Source organism: Hemicordylus capensis, chromosome 2 (genome assembly GCF_027244095.1).
Source record: "Hemicordylus capensis ecotype Gifberg chromosome 2, rHemCap1.1.pri, whole genome shotgun sequence".
NCBI classification, from domain to species: Eukaryota; Metazoa; Chordata; class Lepidosauria; order Squamata; family Cordylidae; genus Hemicordylus; species Hemicordylus capensis.
The window spans coordinates 95,786,084-95,805,508 of record NC_069658.1 but is presented as its reverse complement, the minus strand read 5'-3'; the positions used below and the strand labels follow the sequence as shown (position 1 = coordinate 95,805,508).

The window sequence follows — 19,425 nt, the reverse complement described above, 5'->3', positions numbered from 1 at the left end:
AATATTTTCTATGCCAATAAGATACACTGGAAATAAACAAACAGCTGCAACCAGCAGGGAAACTGAGAGGAACTACTCATTGACCAAAGGGCAGTCTTCACTCTCTTCTGAAAGATTGGAATGAGGGAGCCATGCAGATCATATCTGAGAGTGAGTTTCACAGTCTGGGAGCAACCACAGAGAAAGCACTGCCTTGCGACATGCTCAACAAACAAGCTTCAGCAGGTGTCAGCATGTGGTGGTGTGTCCTCCTGGCTGACCCAGTCAGGTAGTAGATTCAGCTGGGGGCACGTGATCCTTAATATACCTGGGTCTAAGTCATTTAGAAAGTGCCTTCTTTGGCACTCTTCTTTGGCATTTTTAAGAGAGCGCCTTCTTTGTCATGAAGCCTGCTGCCTGTTACAATCTTCTGGAGAGGTCTGGTTACAGTTGCTGCTGGCTTGCCTGGTGGCAACCTGGAACCGGGCTTTCTCTGTGGCTGCCCCAGGGCTTTGGAAGATGCTCCCCGCTGAAACATCTCCTCCGTTTGTTTTCAAGAAGACCCTCAAGACTCACAGTTTTCACAGGCTTTTAATTAGAATTAATTTTAATAATATGTTTTAACAACGGTTTTATGTGATTGTTTTTATTGTGTTTCATAGATTTTGATCAGTGACTTTTTATATTATATTAATCTTTGTACACTGCCTAGAGATGTACATATCAGGCAGTATAAACATATGATAGATAGATAGATAGATAGATTTAGGACTGTAAAGGTGTTGTAATAACCAGCACCTTGACTTGCACCTGGAAATGGGTTGGTGGCCAAAGCAATATCTTCAGATTGGTGTAATATGAGCACTGTGGGCAACTCCAGATACTCTGGCTGCCGTATCCTGCACCATCCGAAGTTTCAGAATACTTTTCAAGGGCAGCCCCATGTAGAGTGCACTGCAGTAATCCAAATGCAACATGACTAAGGCATGGGTGCAAGAGGTCAGACAGGCCTTTTTATTCTTACTCATCACATTCCTACTAAGAACTCTCTTGTGTTTAGCAGGGATGGTTTCATGTTTTAATGCCTTTAACTGGAGATTTCTTAACCCATGGAATTGCTCATTTTATTTTTATTTCAGAGAACCAGAATTGTGAGATAACTGACCTCTGTGGCACCCTTAAGGTATTTTGGCATCCTGCATTTGAGGCACAGAATATTTCCATAGCTAATTAGCAGATTTCACACTGCTCATCTCTGTAGCAGCAGATTGAACCACTACACCTTACTGGCTCTCAGTTCGTATTCCAGATTTGGGGCAATATTTTCTATGCCAATGAAAACAGCCAAAAACAAATGGGCTGGCATGCAGAAAATTGTTGCAAATGTTCCACATGGCAATAGCTGCCATGCAGAATGACTTAAAATGGCCTCCATATGGTGGTCATATTGAACACACGGACCTTCCCAAAGGGCCAAACTAGACAATATGCTTCCTTGGCAGATTTCCATAAGTGAGTGGGGTTGGCATGCTTGTTCTTTGAAATGAAAATAGCAACCACTATATTATGATCCATGGCATGTGGAGGAGGGAGACTCTTTTGTCTCCTCGTGGTCTGATACTGAACTGGGCCCCCTATGACTACTCGAAAAACTCCTGTTGGCACCAATGAGAGCTTTTTCCTGGATCAAATAGCAGCCTCAGGGGGACCCAATCCAAACTGGAACGGTTGGGAGACAATGTATTAGAAGCTCCTCTCACCCCATGCTGTGGCACCACTTTTGACTGGAACCCTGTGCAACTGCTTTGAAAAAATCAAGCACGCAGGCTCCAATCACACGATAGGTAGATCATCTAATTAGTTCCCATCAGAGGACTGTTTCCAGGAATTGACAAGCAGCTCAGGGCCCTCAGAATGACCCACTGCTGATCCTTGAGATTATTACATTACATTACATTATTTATGAGATGGCTTCTGTGCCCACAGCCTCGATGTGGTGGTGGTGGTGGTGGTGGTGGTGAAGTGACTCTCTCAGGGCCAATCCAGGAAGGAGGAGGTTCATGAAGAGCAAGATGGCCCCTGAAATTTGGAGCCAGCACACAATGTGTTGCACAACAGGTCGCAGATCAGATGCTCAACACATTGCACAACCTTGTATGTTTCCCAGAGAAGGATTTACATACTGTGCAGTGAGCCACACACCCAAGCGGGATGCAGGCTTGCAGCTTGCATGGGACTCACCAGTCCACCACTGCCAGTGGTAAGGGCAGCGGGAGGCACCATGTGAACAATGCAGTGCATCAAGTAGCTGCACCTGACTCCCAGCATTCCCAATGGCAGTCAGGCACAGCTGCTCTAATGCACCACACACAGAGGTGCTCTTACCCCTGGACTTTGGAGCCAAAATCCAAGGCCTCCACATCCCTTGGGGGGCCCTAAATCCTCTTTAGTCCATCCTGAGTGGTGTGCTGGGGGGCCAAGAGATTGTGACCTGCGCTGGGTACTTTAGAGACAGAGGAGGGAATGGACAAAGAAATATGTGGGATGGGAATATGTTAAGTTGCATGTTGAAATGTTTCTGCTAATGCATCTTTGCATAAATATGGCAGTTCTATGTTCTTACATTCTTGTGAGTTCAGTTGCTGTTTGTGCCCTCAAGAACCCATATATTAAAAATATTGTTTGTGCCATGGTGTAGGGGGATGATGCTTGTGGAGTGGCGGGGGTGGGTGGGGGGTGGGGCGGTGGGCTCCAAAGGCCTTTAGGTCCAGGCTCCAAAATTACCTGGGTACACCTCTGACCACACATCGTTCACACAGAGCCTCCCCTGCCTGTGCTAGCAGTGGTGATGAACTGGTGAGTCCCATGCAAGCAGTAAGCCTGCATCCTACTTGGGTGTGTGGCTTGTTGCACAGTATGTAAGCTAAGATATTTCACTAGCAGCTCCTCGCCTAATGTTTTATTGCTGCTTCCCTTATAAACATAAAGTAATCTTATGTAGATTTAACTAAGAGTTTATTCAGAAGCAACTCAATTTTCTCCTCCCTTTTCCTTTCTGACTCCACCCCCACATTCTCTCTACAGGATCCTCACTTGGACAATTTAGCAGCATCATGGAGAACCTCGTCCTCTCACAGCTCCACACATTTCTTCAGTGCACTAATGCAACACTGGTCTGGACGTCAGCCATTATTAATAAAAGATTATACAATGTTTAATTTAATATTAATGTCTAAGTTTTTATTTATCTGATACTGGTATTGATATAGAGACCCTAGCCCCAATCCAGCTAAATATTGTCATAATTTAAGTTCCCAAACAATGGGGAAAATGTTTGCTGAACCCCACTTGTTACATTGGCTTCAGTGGCATTTTGTATCAACCAGTTAACTTCAGCTGAATTGAAATCTCTGCGGTTCAGCTGATGGAAGGCCAGACTTGTGACCAGCAGAAATGTTCCCTCTAATTTTTTTCATCTCTGTGTGGAAAGAGTTTTGTTCTTGGTGGCAGTATCAAGGCAGTGTGTGCACACATGCAGTCAGAATGGGGTCTTCCTGATTCAACCTAAGTGGGATCTAAAATTAACGGAGTGGACATCAAAAAACTTGTGAGCACATGCCTTAGAGGGAACACTGACCAGCAGGTGTACTAAACCACCTGTCAAGCTTTGTTAGAAGTGGAACATAGGAACATAGGAGGCTGCCATATACTGAGTCAAACCATTGGTTTATCTAGCTCAGTATCAGGCGCGGAGGGAGGCCAGTGGTGGCTCGGGCTCAGCCTGCTGCCGTGGCTCCCCTAGCCACTCCCCCTGCATCAGCATCTGATGTCAGACACAGGGAGTGGTTAGCCACGCCCCTCACATCTGACATCAAACATGGGTGCGTGTCTGGGGTGCAAGGTGTGGCCCCTGAGAGGGGGTGACCCGGGTTCTTTGAACCCATTCGCTCAATTGTTGTTCCACCCCTGCTCAGTATTGTCTTTACAGACTGGCAGTGGCTTCTCCGAGGTTGCAGGCAGGAATCTCTCTCAGCCTTATCTTGGAGAAGCCAGGGAGGGAACTTGTTGAAATCAGGGGCGTAACTATAACTGAGCGAAAGGGTCCAAAGAACATGGGCCCCCAGCTCCTGAGGGCCCTCCAGCTCCACCCCTCCCTATTTTCTTCATTATCTCCATCACTCTGGGGAGCTGCCAGAGAGAGGGATGAACACAGACCCCCTCTCTCCTAGCTGCGCCCCTGGTTGAAATCTTCTGCTTTTCTCAGAGCAGCTCCATACCATATCTTACAATGCTCACACTTCTAGTTTCCCATTCATATGTAACCAGGACAGATCCTGCTTAGCTAAGGGGACAAGTCGTGCTTGCTACCACAAGACCAGTCTCCTTCTCTTGAAAGTGAAAGTGAAGTAGTGAGCTAATACAGGAAAATGATCTGTTCTTCCCTGAGCAGTTACATGTTAATTCATTTTTGTCTTTTCCTTGATTTGGCAGCTTACCTTCTTGTAGATAGCAAATATAGTTCCTATCGAAGCTAAACAGTCTATATTGGAAGAGCCATCTAGTGGATCAAAGCACACCACGTATTTACCCTGAAAAAGGACCAACAAAAGCATCCTTAAACAATATACAACTAGATCTCATTCTTTGTTTGGCAGGTTTTGTTTGTTAAATGTTTATAATCGCTATGCAAGCAAAAAACATCTGACAAATCTGGCTGGAGAACTATGCAACATTCTTGTGGTTTATGTAGCACTACAACAGGCATGGTGTCCTCCTACAAGGTTATTATGGATGATGAGTCAGAGCAAAAGAACAACAGAAAAGAGAGAAAGAGTATATGATGGGAAAGCAAAGTTATGATGTTCTGATTTGTTCTGCTTAATTACAAGGCAGGCTTGTGTTAAGGAATACTTTTTCATTTTATTTGGAAATTAAGTATACTACAAAAGTTGTTGGATGTATGTCCAGGCTACAAAAAACGAGGGTGTACTCCACATTAAGAACTGTAGTTCTTTGAGGAGTAGCAAAAGTTTGCCCCATCCCTACAAAACTATAATTCCTAAGTTTTCATGGCTGACATGATGCACAGTCTTCCACCTTTATAACGATCCACTGCGGGGCTCCTGCAGACTTCAAAGGCAGCTCCGACCCCACCCGGAGGCAGCAGCTGCACAGCGGGGGCAACCCTGTGGAAACGCAGCTTCCGCAACAAGCACGGCCTCAGGGCATTGTCGGAGCTGCCTTTGAAGTCTGCAGGAGCCCCGCAGCGGAGCCCGACGAATGTGAAAGGCTGCACGTCATGTCAGCCCATCTATTCGCCTGTTTCTTTAAGGTTCGGTTTTAGAACCACACTCGGCCTGCATTGCCCTATATTACTCAATTACTCACTCCTGTCTCCCCAGTTCTGACGTGTACAATATGCTTTAAACGTCCTTTCCGGGGATTTCTTCGGCAATACAATTGCGCCATCTGCTGGCAATGGGAGGCCAGCCCCAATTCCCAACCCTCAGAATGTGTACAGTACAGACCCTTTTTTCTTTGGGAGTGAGAATAGCGTCTTTATCCTCCTCTGTGACCAGGACACAGGTGCTGTAGGAGGACTGCAGCATGTTAATAACTAACATATTCGATAACACATCCAGTTTCTTCTGTTCGTCCCCCGTCACATTCACAGTGCCTGCTATTCCAAACCTATGAGAAAGTGCATGGTTATCATCATGAGGGAATACCACAGCAGTTCTTTTTATGTGACAATCATGTTTTGGAGTATTTCCCCTTACCACACTCTTCTGTAGTTTTCAAGTCTCAAAGGATTTAGTCAAGTACCACTGATGTCACACATTTAAGTGTCCAGAATTGTTCCCTTCTAAGCCTGGTAATTCCCAAACTGTTTACTACCGATCCATGCCAAGTGCATTTATCTTTGCTGCTATTCTGGATGATCACCTTTTCCCTAATTCTATATAATTATATTGCTTGACAGCTTGGTGATCTGCTCACAACTTTCCCACAATCCATTGATGACTTGGGTTCTCAAACCAAAATTTACAATTGCATAACACGGTCAAGGAAGAATGGTAAACACCATACAATTGTGTTACTGTATAAAACAAAAACAACAGATCTACTACTACAGACAAAACTTTCCCATCATATTCACTCAGAAAGCAACAACGGAGGCTCACTGATAAGTAATTTGCAGCAGCATCCTGGGCACACTTTTATTTATTTAATTTTTTAAAAAAACATTTTTTATTTCAAAACATCTTTCCCAGTCCCCCACCCCACCCCCAAGCTCAACCTTGCCTTCCCCTTTCAGCACTGGTTGGGGGAGACGGGAAAAGAAAAGAGAGATGGAAAGAGAAAGAGAGCAGAAGGGGATGGAGGGAAGGGAGAAGGGATACTCACCATTGCACTAGTAGGTTTGGGTAGATCAGAGGGGTTTTTATTCTAAGAATAGTTCAAGGAAGTTGTCCCAGATTTCTGACCATCTATCCAATTTATTTACTTTTATGAGGGCCCATTTTTCATCTGCTGCTAACTCAAGCAGGTCCTGCACCCAATCTTCACTCCTAGGGGGATTGGGAGATTTCCACTGCCTCAATATTAACTTCTTGGCTACCAATAAGCTCCTCCATAGCCATTGTTTAGAACTGGATTTTAGTCTCCAGTCGGATAGGGTATACCCCAACACTACATGCAGATCCTTCAGTGCAAGAGATGAATCCATCACTAAGTTAATTCACATAGTAACCTCCTTCCAGAAGTCTTGCACTAAGGGACAGGTCCAGAACATATGTGTTAGCTCTATTCATCTCATAGGATTCCAGTTCCACATAAATCTGCCTAAGATTGTAGAACAAACTGCCACTGACTGAATTAATTAGACCTCAGACTATTGTCATGCAAACAACAGTTCATGTGTAGGTGGGTACAGAGAATACAATCCCCCCCCCTTAAATAAAAATACCATGAGACTGCAGAAGAGAAAAGGAACAAAGTTCTAAATGTGAAGTCCGCACACAAAAAAGAAAGATGAACATATCAGGTGGTCAGATAGATAGATAGATGGATAGATAAGGTGGAGTAATACCAATGCAGTGACTTGTCAGCATGATAAATTTGTGTTCAAGTGTATTCATTTCTCACAAAGACAGCCTATTTCCTTACACTGAACATCAGATTTTACTCTATCGGGAAGTGTCCATAATCTTTTACAGACAAGGATTGTGCATATTATGATAAACACACGGACAGGAGAGCTTGATTATGTGTACTGTGCTCACTCCTGACACCCCCACATTCAATTGGACTTAATCCACATAAAGTGCAGGATTTGATCCATATAATCACGAACCCTGGAAATGCAGGGCTCCCGATCATGCCAGAGAGAATTCTACTTGTGAGAATCATGCCCAATCATGCCAGAGAGAATTCTACTTGTGTACAGTTGTATGCATATAGACTCTATGCAGGCATTCAGTGGAACTTGTACAGACTGGGAGCAGGGACAGTGCGTGCACACCTACTTCTCCCTCCTTCACATGTTCATCATAATATTCATAGTACTTTTCCCCCTCACAGAATCAAGAGGAGGAGGAGTTAAATGATTGAACAGCAAAGATGTCCTGATGCTAGAGTTGTCCAAGCCAACTATCAGAGAGAGTATGCTATCTGATAACTACTGGTATGCCCATGTACATTAATAAGACTGGCATTTCTAAACAGGGCTCTAAAAGCAAAAGGACCATCCTTATTACTGTTGGAAGTGAAGGACTTTGCGTTGTCTTATGTCTCAATGACAGAGGGGGACAGACTAGTGAGTCAGAGGGCTAGAGAAGTCAAGACATTGGTCATCCCTTCTCTACTGCTCTGCAATATCCCTTGATATTTAGATTGCTATTCTTAGAGACTTCTTTCCTTCCAGCCACTTCCTTCTTCCTTTTCTTCTTCTTCCCTTCCTTCTCCCTTGCAACATGCAAGCTCCTCTCTCCCTGCACCATGTGTGCAGAGATGCAGAATCCATCTGCATCCAGCTAGATAGATAGATTAGAGATCTTATCTCTTCACTTTCCTATCTAGAATGTTCTCTAATAAAAACTCCTTATATGATTTGAAACTATGAACTGGCTCCAAGTTATTTTACTCTCAGCATACATGCATGCCTAACCAAATTCCGCTGTGTTGTGCCTCTGTGCACTCTGCTATAGTGAAAAATGGTTTTTTTCCCCTTACCAGAGAGAATTCCCAACAATTACCAGGACAGGAAAAGAAATTATGTAATACCAAGCATGAGGGAGAAAGTTTCTGAGTATTTGAAACCGTTCCTCTTATACTTCATATTACATAATTTCTGAGGTTCCAGACATATATTGTGCCAGCTAGATTTTTTACTACTGTAGACTACTGTTTTTAAAAAGCATATTTTGTTATTTATGTATGCAATGAAGACTAGATTTACTGTCTGACATTTTGACTAAGGAAGTCCCAGCTCTTCTAATGAAGTGCTACTACTGCTGCATTCTGAACTGACACAGCTTGCATGCCCATGGAGAGAGCAATTTTTGCTGATCTTCCCTGTCCCCAGAATTACTCCCTGCAACTTGGAAGTAGGTCCTTGAGGGCTGCACAACTCTCAGGGGTCTACTTCCAGGTTGCAGGGAGAGCTTCCACAGTAGGGGAGATTGGCAAAAATTAGAGTAATTTGGTATTACTCTGCAGTGCAGCGATACCAGCATTTCACAAGAAGTGCTGGTGCTTCCTTAGAAAAGATATCAGCTAATTTTACATATTAAATCATAAGAATGCTCTAACAAGTTCCTATATTTATTGACTGATATCCAGCACAGTGTTACCTGTCCATAATGCTGCCCTGTGGGGCTGCTGTGCCCTCCTCCACCTTCCCAGGAGTATGGAAGACCAGTGTGCCCTGAGAGGAAGGCATGAAAGGAGGAACCCAGGCCATGGAGATCTTGTTGTCAGCTCTCCAAAAGACCAACAGCTTGTGATAACATTTTTATTAATCTGTTATTTGCTTCTTTTAATATTGTAAACCACTTTGGGTGCCTTTGTCAAGACAGAAAGGCGGTATAAAAATGTAGTAAATAAATAATAAATAAATAATTCAAAGACAGCATCAAAGCTGTGTAAAACAGGTGGTTGCACAAGCAGTGCTTCCACAGATTTTCCCATTTGAGACAATGGTGAAATCTGTAGAAGTGCTGCTTGCACAACCCCCCATTTTGTACAGCCCAATGCTGTATTTGAAGGGCACAGCAGCCACAGCACAGCGTTACAACACACAACCCTGCACTGGACAGTGCAGCCAATCTTGTTGGCTTTGTACTGCGCAGTGCCCAGTCATTCTAAGCAAGATGCACACAGGCTGCAGTGTTCTACTCAAAAGCAGGTGGTGATGGTTGAGGAGGCAGGGCATATCTCTGTGCCTACTAAGCACAGCATCATGGCTGTTCCAGTGCTGCTAAACTACAATGATGCTGTGCTTAGCAGGCATAGAGGCACTCTGTCTCCACAGCCAACACTGGCCCTGCTTTTGAGTACAACCCTGCAGTGTGTGTGTATCTTGCTTCAAACGATGGGGCACTGCATGGCATGTAAGCCATTATTATGATTATTATTGACTGACATGATGAGGAAAATTACTCAAAGTAATTTATTTGAAATTAAAAGAACAAGTTAGACAATGTCATGTAGGCTAATAATAATAATAATAATAATAATAATAAATACATTCTGCTTTCAATAAAAAAGTTAGAAGTTTATATAGCAAAAAGAATGAGAAAATCGGTTTTAATTTTCCTGTTGTATCAGTTAATGAAGGCAAAGCAGCATAATTCACTTCAGACTGTGCAGTTTTGAATACTACTTCTGCATTCTCATGGCATCTTCTGTTACACTTGAAGAAAAGTTAACTGGCTTGACCTTTGCACGAATCCATGGACCAGCTTCTTTGACCTGGATGGCAATAAAAGAGGCACCCAGGAAAAGCAGTCTGTTCCTATTTCTTTGGGTTGGTAAATTACTTTGATAATAATATTAAAGCCATATGGTTGCCACCATCTGCATGATTAAAACACATATCAAAACCTGAGTGGCAAGTATTCCCCTGTTCTTGCAAAGAATAGTAACTACTAGTTGACAACTTCCCCAGTTTCATTGTCTTTATGTGCAACATCACTAAATAATAGGATTCTGGAACAGAAGCATCAGGCTTTGTTCAGGATCTCATTTTAATTGTGTTGCCTATACTGTGCTTTTGTATCAAAAGTCATGATCCTTTTAGTATCATAAGCCATTTAAAGGAGAATTTCCTCTACTTTAATATGCATGTTGTATTGTAATACTAGCCTTGGTTCATTTCAACCATGCTGAATTCTCAAACTGCAGTTCTTGCCGAATTTTTTGTTTAAAAGCTATATGCTATGTTTAAATATAATTTCCCCACCATCATCCTGAATTTTACAAAATATATTGTCTTCTCCCCCATTCTGTGCAACTCACATGTGAGCGAGGCCTGCCTTTCGGACTGCCGAAGAGATGCCCTTTATGGCAGTGAGCATGGAATTCAATAGCTGGGTCAGTTCTCCCGTAGCACCTTTAACCCTTCGTCCCTTCTCCATGACATATCGATTAAGGGTTAACATGTCTGTTTCAAAGGGGCTTCTGTCCGACATCTTGCCTGGCAATCTGGGCCTGTTTTCTTAGCTAGAATTTAGTAGTTCTTTCCTCCTCAGCGTTGCTGCTGTTCAGTGACAGTTTTATTTTAAGGAGAAGCTGCTGGCTTGCATGCTAGAGATGGTTTAGTAAAAGGTTCCCCAGTCCATGTGACTAAAGTGCTTGGAATAGACAGGCTCTTCCAGGCTGCAAGCAAGCAACTTGAGTGCTGCTAAGGAACTACCCTTGTCCTCTAATTGAAGCAGCAATTGTCCAGCAGGCGTGTTGCTGGGAACTTAAAGGATCCAGGCCCACAGCCCTCCTTTTGATAATTAAACTCACTCATACCCGCCCAAGAATAATTATGTATATATATTTTTAAAGCATCTAATATTATAATATAGCACCTATGAACATGGAAGCAGCGGAGCTAGGGGAGGCTAGGCTTTCTCTCTCACGCTCAGTGCAGACATCTCCACTGCTGCACTTCCTTTCTGGAAGAAGTCATGGAGGCAGCTCAGGATTCATTGGGGGCCCATGCCCCATGGGTCACCCCCCCCCATGACACCCCTGCTGCACAGCACTGTAAACTTCTTAACAGTGCAAGAAATCTCAGATGCATTACCAACTGATGTTTCTAAAAAGTCATTTTCTTCCTCTGGGCAGATTTCAGAGGGGAACAGATATGCCATTGCATTTTGTGTGGCTACCAAAATGGCTGGACCAGCAGCCCCTGAGAGAGAAGGTTTCAAGGGCAGCATAAAAGAGGGAGCAGGGTAAAGCCGTGAAGATCAAAGGAGCCCATGTTAGGGCAGGGCCAGTCCAGTTTAGAGTTGGGGATGGCGGGCACCCACAGTCAGGGCTTCACGCCAGACCTTTATTCTTGTGCCATCAAGGCCGCTTTTGTTTAAGACTGTTATATTCTCATTCAGTGTGGAGGTACTGTGTGCTAAGTATGTGATATCTGAAAGTATCTGCCACACCCTGAACATGGAACAAAAACTGGCCAGATAACAACGGCACAAACATGCTGACCAGACTCTCCAACAAACCCGGATGCCAACTTTGTCCCACGGATCCACACAGGCAGCACTTATGGCCCCTGTAACTGCAGGTATATTACCAGGGACCCATTCACCTGTTTATCCCCCAGTGTGATCATTGCTGTTACTAGCCAGCAATAGCCCTGTGTTGCTTACAAACAGATCTCTGTGTAAAAGAATAAAGAGACACAAATGGCAACATTCAGAAACCAGCGGGAGAACAGTCTGCTGGGACACACTGTTGCTTTTCTGAACATTGTCATTCTTCATCAAATTCACTTCAAAGAAAGACCACAACACAAAATTACTGAATAGAGTTTATCAAAAAGTTTAGCTCCTATTCCTAAATATTCTTAACCTCTATTTCTAAATTGAGACAGCAATTTCCTCTCCCACTACAGGTGTTAACCCAGCAAAACTAGGAGGATTGTATTATTACAAATTACTGGAGTTGGGAATAGTCACTGTGCTTATTGTGTATACATGTTTCACCTAGAATTGTCACAGACTGTAGCCCTAGTCAGACATTATGCTGTACATGTGTTCAGGTCTACATGTATGTGTTTTTGTGTGAATGGCTGTATCCGTGCTCATTTTAAAAACTTACACACACCCTGAAATGCAGGATACAGCTAGGAAGTGTACTCCTGTATGTGCATTCAGCATAACGTGTGAATACAGATTTGCATTGTGTGCATACAGATTTGTACATGCAGAGCTGTACAGATTGTACACACATTAAAAATAATGTGTTAATACGTCTTGAATTTCATGGCCATTTGGACCTGCTGGGCAGAATCCAGACTAACATCACCTTCACATTAGAATACTTTACACCTGAAACATTTTCCCCCAATCCCTCCTTCCCTCTTCAGCCCCAATGTCTCAGCAAAATAAGTCCCTGAGGGCTGGAGGAATAACAGAGAAATGCAGGGGGGCAACAAAAATAATTGCACACACAAAATGTTCTAACATGAGAGCAGTGTTAGTGTGGATGCTGTTCAAAGTCCACAATCCCCGCCCCACCCCCCACCCCACTGCATTCATAACATATTTGCAGACTGAAGAGAAGACTAATCCTTGGCTCTAATGGGCTCTAATCTATGGAAGCATACAATAAATGTGTTAGCCCTGAAGGTGCCACAAGACTCTTTGTCATTTATGGAGCTGCTATAAATTGACTTCAAGCAAAGGCTTCAGTTTTTCCAGAATGTCTTCCTGGAGCTACTTGAACAGCTGTACTATGTTTGTCAAATAGCAAATGGAGAGCTATCCCCTTGAAACTGGCCAAAGGCCATTCTAAATTTAGCTTAGCATGCTAACCTGTGCCGATATTGTGATGCCCAAAAGCACCTACGGAGATTGTGCTGCCTTGTCATTCAAGGAGTACTCTGTTTTTAGGCAGATTTTTAAAAAATCATTCATGCTTCCAATCCAATATTGAAGCACCTTTTAATGAGCATTATTGTAAAATAGCACAAATTAACTTATAATCTGGATTCCAGTTCCCATTTTGGTGGTTTTTGTTTTGGTGGTTCTTGAAGCCCATAAATTCAGTTACTTTGTTTCTCATAGTAGCACAGTGCTCCAGCAGACTTGTTGCTCTTAGGAATAGCCACCTTTCAGATTCACACAGTTCAGTTGGGAGCTGAGTGTCCAAAGTGCTCAAAATGTATAGTAAGGTCTTATACAACCATATGGAATCATGGCCAATGGCTGGCAAATCTAAATCTTACACCCAGAGGCATAACTAGGGAAAACGGCGCCCAGGGCAAACACTGAAATTGCGCCCCCCCCTCAAGCGCCCAGAGGCTTTGGATGGATAGGGCGGTAGTATTTTATAGTAATAAAATAGTAGTAGTATAAAATAAAATAGTAGTAATAATAATGTAATAAAATTAATAATAAATACCACAAATGTGTGTCCTCCGAGGCGAGGGGATGGCTGTGAGCGGCGGGGGAGAAAGCGGAGTCCGGACTCGTCCCCATAGCAGCGGCCGCCACCAGAGCAACACCAAGGTCTGCCCTGTGGCCTGGCGTCGCTAACCAATTGAGATGTGGCAGGAGCGGGGGTGAGCAAGCGGCAAGCAAGATCCTTGACTTGCCGCGGTGAATGTAACACAGATACATATACCTCGCCTCGGAGGAGTCGGAGGACACACGGCAGCAGGCAGAGGGACAAAAAAACTTTAGGCGCCCGCAGCAGTGCCGCGGCAGATGTAACACAGAGCCCGATGCCGAGGCCTGCCGTTCGGCCCGGCGTCGCTTCTGAACTGCAAGGCACACCTGCGCCAGGCAATGGGCGGGGGGGGTGGCGCTGCCGGGACCGCTCATGGGGGAGGGGCGCCATGTGCTCCTTTGCACAAAGGGCGGACTGCTGCTGCGCTGGCGCTGCCATTAAATAATTATTTTTTTAAAAAAAAAATTAATGGCACTTTTTGGCGCCCCCTACCAAGTGGCGCCCAGGGCACGTGCCCTGCCTGCCCTACCATTAGTTACGCCCCTGCTTACACCTCTGTAGAGAAGGAATAGTATTGAAAATGCTTGCTTTGTAGTTTTGTTGCCATTTTTAACCCAATTACCATAGAACTGCTGTGGCAATTCTAGCATTTCCCTATTAAGAATGTTGTCAGTTCAATCTTGTTTACTTATAACTATTTGCAGGGGATTATGTCTTAGATTTGTCATCTTAATATGTAACTAAAGCCTACAATCTGGAAAAGAGCTTTTTCCAGAACAATACCACTGAAATCTATGGAACTATTCCAGAAGACTAATGATTAAGGATTCCTACCTTAATTACCATCACCCCATTTCCACCAATGCCTTGGCAAAGTCCATAACGTGAAGTTGCGGGTGTATAACATTTTAAAATTGAGCCACGAATGTTATATTCATTGTCCTTTCACCTTGACAAAACCTGCATGGCATTCAGCTGTCTTGAAAAGGCAAGATGTTAAACTTGAGGCTATGGTCCTGATAGCTTTTATTCAATAGGTGGCAAGGTTTAGCAGCCCAATAAACAACTGTTTGTAATTCAAAGGTCATTGTCCAAGCCAATAATCTGTTGAATTTAACTGCAAAATCCATTTAAATTATTAAGGTGCCCCTCAACAACGTGTTTCCTCTCTTCCAGAGCTCTTTTGGAGCATGGGCAGAGCAGGGATGTTTTGCCTGCTTGTACAACAGCATGTGTGAAGGAGGACTAGGGGAGCTGCACACAGTCCCCAGCAAGTCTCTGAAGTCCTGAAGTCCACATGTAAAAAGCTCCTTTGGGGCATGCCCCAGTCCTCCTTTTCATGGGCACTTCAGGATGTTAGTCAGGATGCCAGAGACTTGCTAAAGGCTATCCCTGGGAGGGACTGTAGCTCAATGGCAGAGCATCTACTTTGCAAGAGGAGGGTCCCAGGTTTAATAACAATCCTTCTGTTTCAGGATGTCTCTTAACCTGAACTGCGTGTCCCCTCACCCATGTCCCAAGTTTGGCATTCCCACTGGATCTACAGGCCCTTGGTGATTCACCTAGGTCAAAGCCTTGCCATCTTTCAGAAGAGAAAACTCTTCTATTTAGGCTGGTTAGAATTAGATTGTGTGTGCTTATGATGTTTAATATGTCTTAATGTGTTTAATGTGATTGTTTTTAATCTGACTTAAAAAAATTTTTATTACTTTTATCTGTGTCTATGTTATTGTTGTAAGCCACCCCGAGCAGTATTGCACTGGAGGGGCGGGGTATAAATAATTTAAATAATAAATAATAATAATAAATAATCCCTGGCATCTTCAGATAGGGTCAAGACCTGTCTGAAACCCTGGAGAGCTGCTGACGCTACTGAACTAGATGGACCAATGATCTGAGTCTGACTTGGTATAAGGCAGCTTCCTGCCCAATTACACTAAGGCTATTCTCACGATGGAGGGAGACCGGCTAAGGGAGCCCAGCCCAGTTTCCCTCCATTGTGAGAACCACCTGGCAAGCCCGGTGGTCCAACGGCAGCTAGCCCGCCTAAATACCTCTCCTACTAAATGAGATTAAAGGAGCAAGCACTCCATTAACCTCGTTATTTTGATCGTGTGTCAGCAGTGGCTGCTTGCATTCGCAGCTGACTCACTCAGGGTGGGAGGAGAAGGGTGGGGGGACCCCAGGAGGGCACCGCACACTGCCTTCCTGGGGCTCCAGGGACCGGGCACCACACGACGACGCTCCCCAGCGAGCTGTGCATGGGAGCACCCAACCGGACCTGCGGCTCGTCTGCTTGTCGGCAGTGAGAGTGGGCTAAGCCAACTCTCCCCACAGAGCCCGGTTAGGCCTTACACATGGATTGTATGTAGAGCCCCTTTGATGACAAGTTTGGCTTGGAACGTGGGCTTTCCATGGGAACAAAATGAGTTTGGGAAGTCCCTGCATGTGTCGGACTCTGGGTTACAGCCTTATAGTTCTATTAAGGCCTATCATTGCATGCAGTTGGAATACAAGTGATTATAGATTTCTATTACCCAGTGGGCTGAAGCTGATGCTAAGAGAAGACACTTTCTTCCAAGCAAATGTTGTCAGTCATCTGTTACTGACACCATTTGTAATCAGAGCCAGTGACCTTTCACCAAATGCCAAAGTTCTTCAGTCACTCGGTAGAACAGTAACCAACATGGTAAATGCCACTTTGGATGCTAACTATGGAGGTAATTTGCTTTGAAATGTTATTTGAGGATGAATGCTTTCATAAGAATCCCACCTTCCAGTTGCTTGTAGGTTTTTCTCTCCGTCAATGATGTCCACAAAAAGCAAAGGGAAAAACTTTAAGCATGTGAATTGTCATGCTAGTTTTGTATGACAAGTTACATATGCTCACTGATTAAATCATAGTGCAGATCTTGTCAAGATCATGTCAAGGACAATTAACACAAAAAGCAAATATAATGCACGAGTTACCTATGGGGTGGAAGGGTGTGGACTAAAGACCGAACAGTCACAGTAAGCTGAACAAAGTCCAGAAATTAAAAATGGAAGAATTGTGAATCACATATCAATGTTACTCCAAAAGCAAGATCAGGTGGTAATTTAGAATCTCAGAACGCAGATGGGGAAGTTTCATATATACCTCCAACATCTGTAACTATAGTCCAAAAATTTGACTAATCAGCTCCAGCAATAATACATTGCCTTTGTTTGGGATCCACCAGTAAATTTTAAATGCTGACCTAGAAGTAATATTTCCCTTAGCTCTTTAATGTTTTATTATCTTCTACATCTGTTGGCTATTTTATTCTTTAGCCCAGTGGTGGTTCCCAACCCAACCCCAGACCACGAGGATACTGCAGGTGGTTCATGGGGGGACGATAAATTTAATAATAATTTAATCCCATTGTCTCTTATGGAATCTCCTTTACTCATTATTAGTGAGAATGATAAAGAAAACCCCCCCACTATATATACATGGTATGGGTCAATGAATGGGGAAATAATATTTGTATGAACATTAGCCTGTTTTAGATATAATTGATACATAGTCCTAGTCACTGTCAATTTCAATGTATTACATTAAGGATATTGCTGTTGCCCTGCTAACTTGGCAAAGAGGCACCTTTTAACGTAGTGATTCTCTTTATTTAGGAGCGGGAGAGTAACTGGCCCTATCCACCTCCAGCACAGTACCTCCAGTGACTATTGCTGGTGTCTATCTTATGTTTCTTTTTAGATTGTGAGCCCCTTGGGGACAGGGATGCATCTTATTTATTATTCCTCTTGTGTAAACCACCTTGAACCATTTTTGGAAGGGTAGTTTAGAAATAAAATAAAATAAATAAATAAATACAGCCACCTCCAGTAGAAACATACATGGATCATACCGAGAACCATACCATGGTGAAAATATGTTTTTGAAAGAACATTTTAAATTGTGTAGATCGTACTAAAGAATTATCTGTGTTACGCCACTGAAGACAAAGATGCCAAAATGCATCTGGCGTAGCTCCAAGCATTAAACATATATTCATCAGAGAAGTTACTACCTTCATCTGGATTGTGACCCAGTAAAAAGGAACATCGAATACATCTTCCAACACTTGCTGGCACTGCACAGCAGAAACCTGGTTAATACATGGAGCCTGAGTAAGGTCCATGTATAGATTTTGGCTATATAGATCAAGATACACCTTAAAACATAATTTCTGGACTTTTAAAGAGACTTTATATTATATATCTATATATGGCTTTTATGTGTGCTTATTAGATAGTTTTTAGCAATTGGGATCAATATCTTGATATTGGTGAAATGACATTGTTTAATATTTATAGCTGATTAAACTGTGGGATCACATGATCCACTCATTGTATTTTGCTTGTTAGTTTCTATATTGGGTTCTTTTTTGTATAATACTTGGGTAGGGGGTAACCTCCAAAATGTTTTTACTTCATTGCAGCCTCTTTGCTCATGCCATCCTACTCTGGATGATCCCCCAACCCTCAGAAGCAGATGTTTTGGGGAAAATAGGGGCTGAAGGGGGGAGTTGTGGGAAATAACCTCAATTTCAGTTATCTTTTTCCCCACTAGTAGGCCTGCTGTAGTAAGTGTACTGTGATGAGTGCAATATGTTTGTGAGTGAGCATAATAAATTAGAAATAGCTGCATTTGTAATATCCCTGGATATATAGGTTTGGCCTATCAGCCATAGGCTATGTTAAAAGTGTTTAAACCGGCTTGCTTATGCAGTGGTCTGCAAAAGCTTTTGATGACCATGTAGTGGTCCACATAAAGGAAAAATGTTGGGAACCGCTGACCGAGCCTATGGAAACTGCTGACTTACAGGTGCTTATATGTATATTTTCCCCAATACATTTCTGAAATATTAAATCCCTTAAACTGACATTTTGATGCAACCTCACTGTGTTGCATAAGTAATCCCTCCTAGACACTGCATGGTACAGGTGTGAAATGCAGGTGCCTTGGTGGGGATGGGGGTGAGAAGATGGCTGGGTAAGGCAGCTCTTCCCCACTTGTATATGAACCAAGAAGGCCATAGATGTGGTCCAAGTTGCCAAGGCCCAGCCACTCATAGTAGTGAGAGAAAAGAGGTTTGACCAGTTTAAATGGAGAAAGCTAAGTATAGCTCTGACCAAGCATGGGATGCAGCAACATCTGCACTGTATCAGAAGTACAAGCCTCAGATTGCTCCAGAGCAGCTGAAGAAGTCACCTACTACTGGTATGCAGCCACTGCCTGGGAGCTGGAATTCAACAGACAGGCCTTAACAGAGTGTTCCATTCTGGATGAATCCTCTCCTAAGCATACTGGCATAGTCTATAAAAAAGTCAAACTCACATTAGGCTATAATCTAGTTTGCAGACTGTTTCTATTGATATAGCACTGATTCCGTGCAAGACCTATTTAAGTGGTTTGTTCCGTAATGAACCCTGCCGCCCATTGAGATCATCAGGAGAGATCTGTCTGCATTTGCCACCGGCTCGTCTGGTGGCTACTCAGGGACGGGCCTTCTCCACTGCTGCCCCGAGGCTTTGGAATGCGCTCCCCAGTGCAATAAGAGCCTCCCCATCTCTGACATCCTTTAAAAAGTCCTTAAAGGAGCATTTCTTCACCCAGGCTTTTAACTGATAATGTTTTGAATGTTGTTTTTAGAATATTGTTTTAAAAATTTTAAATTGTGTTTTACATTTCTTGCTTTTAAATTTTTGTTTTGTTTTGTTTTTGTTTTTAACTAATGTTTTACTTTT

General features: G+C 43.3%; 1 protein-coding gene across 1 annotated transcript in view; it reads right to left on the bottom strand.

Annotated features, from left to right (window-relative positions):
- The window catches only part of LOC128348001 (fructose-1,6-bisphosphatase isozyme 2), a 30,371-nt gene extending 19,565 nt beyond the window's left edge, over window positions 1-10,806 (bottom strand). The window contains exons 1-3 of the mRNA XM_053303460.1: window positions 10,501-10,806; window positions 5,508-5,670; window positions 4,476-4,568 (exon numbers count right to left, since the gene is read on the bottom strand). Of these exons, the coding sequence (XP_053159435.1) occupies window positions 4,476-4,568; window positions 5,508-5,670; window positions 10,501-10,673 (429 nt within the window). The 5' untranslated portion in view covers window positions 10,674-10,806. The remainder of the gene's footprint in view (window positions 1-4,475; window positions 4,569-5,507; window positions 5,671-10,500) is intronic.
- Between the last annotated feature and the right edge of the window lie 8,619 nt (window positions 10,807-19,425).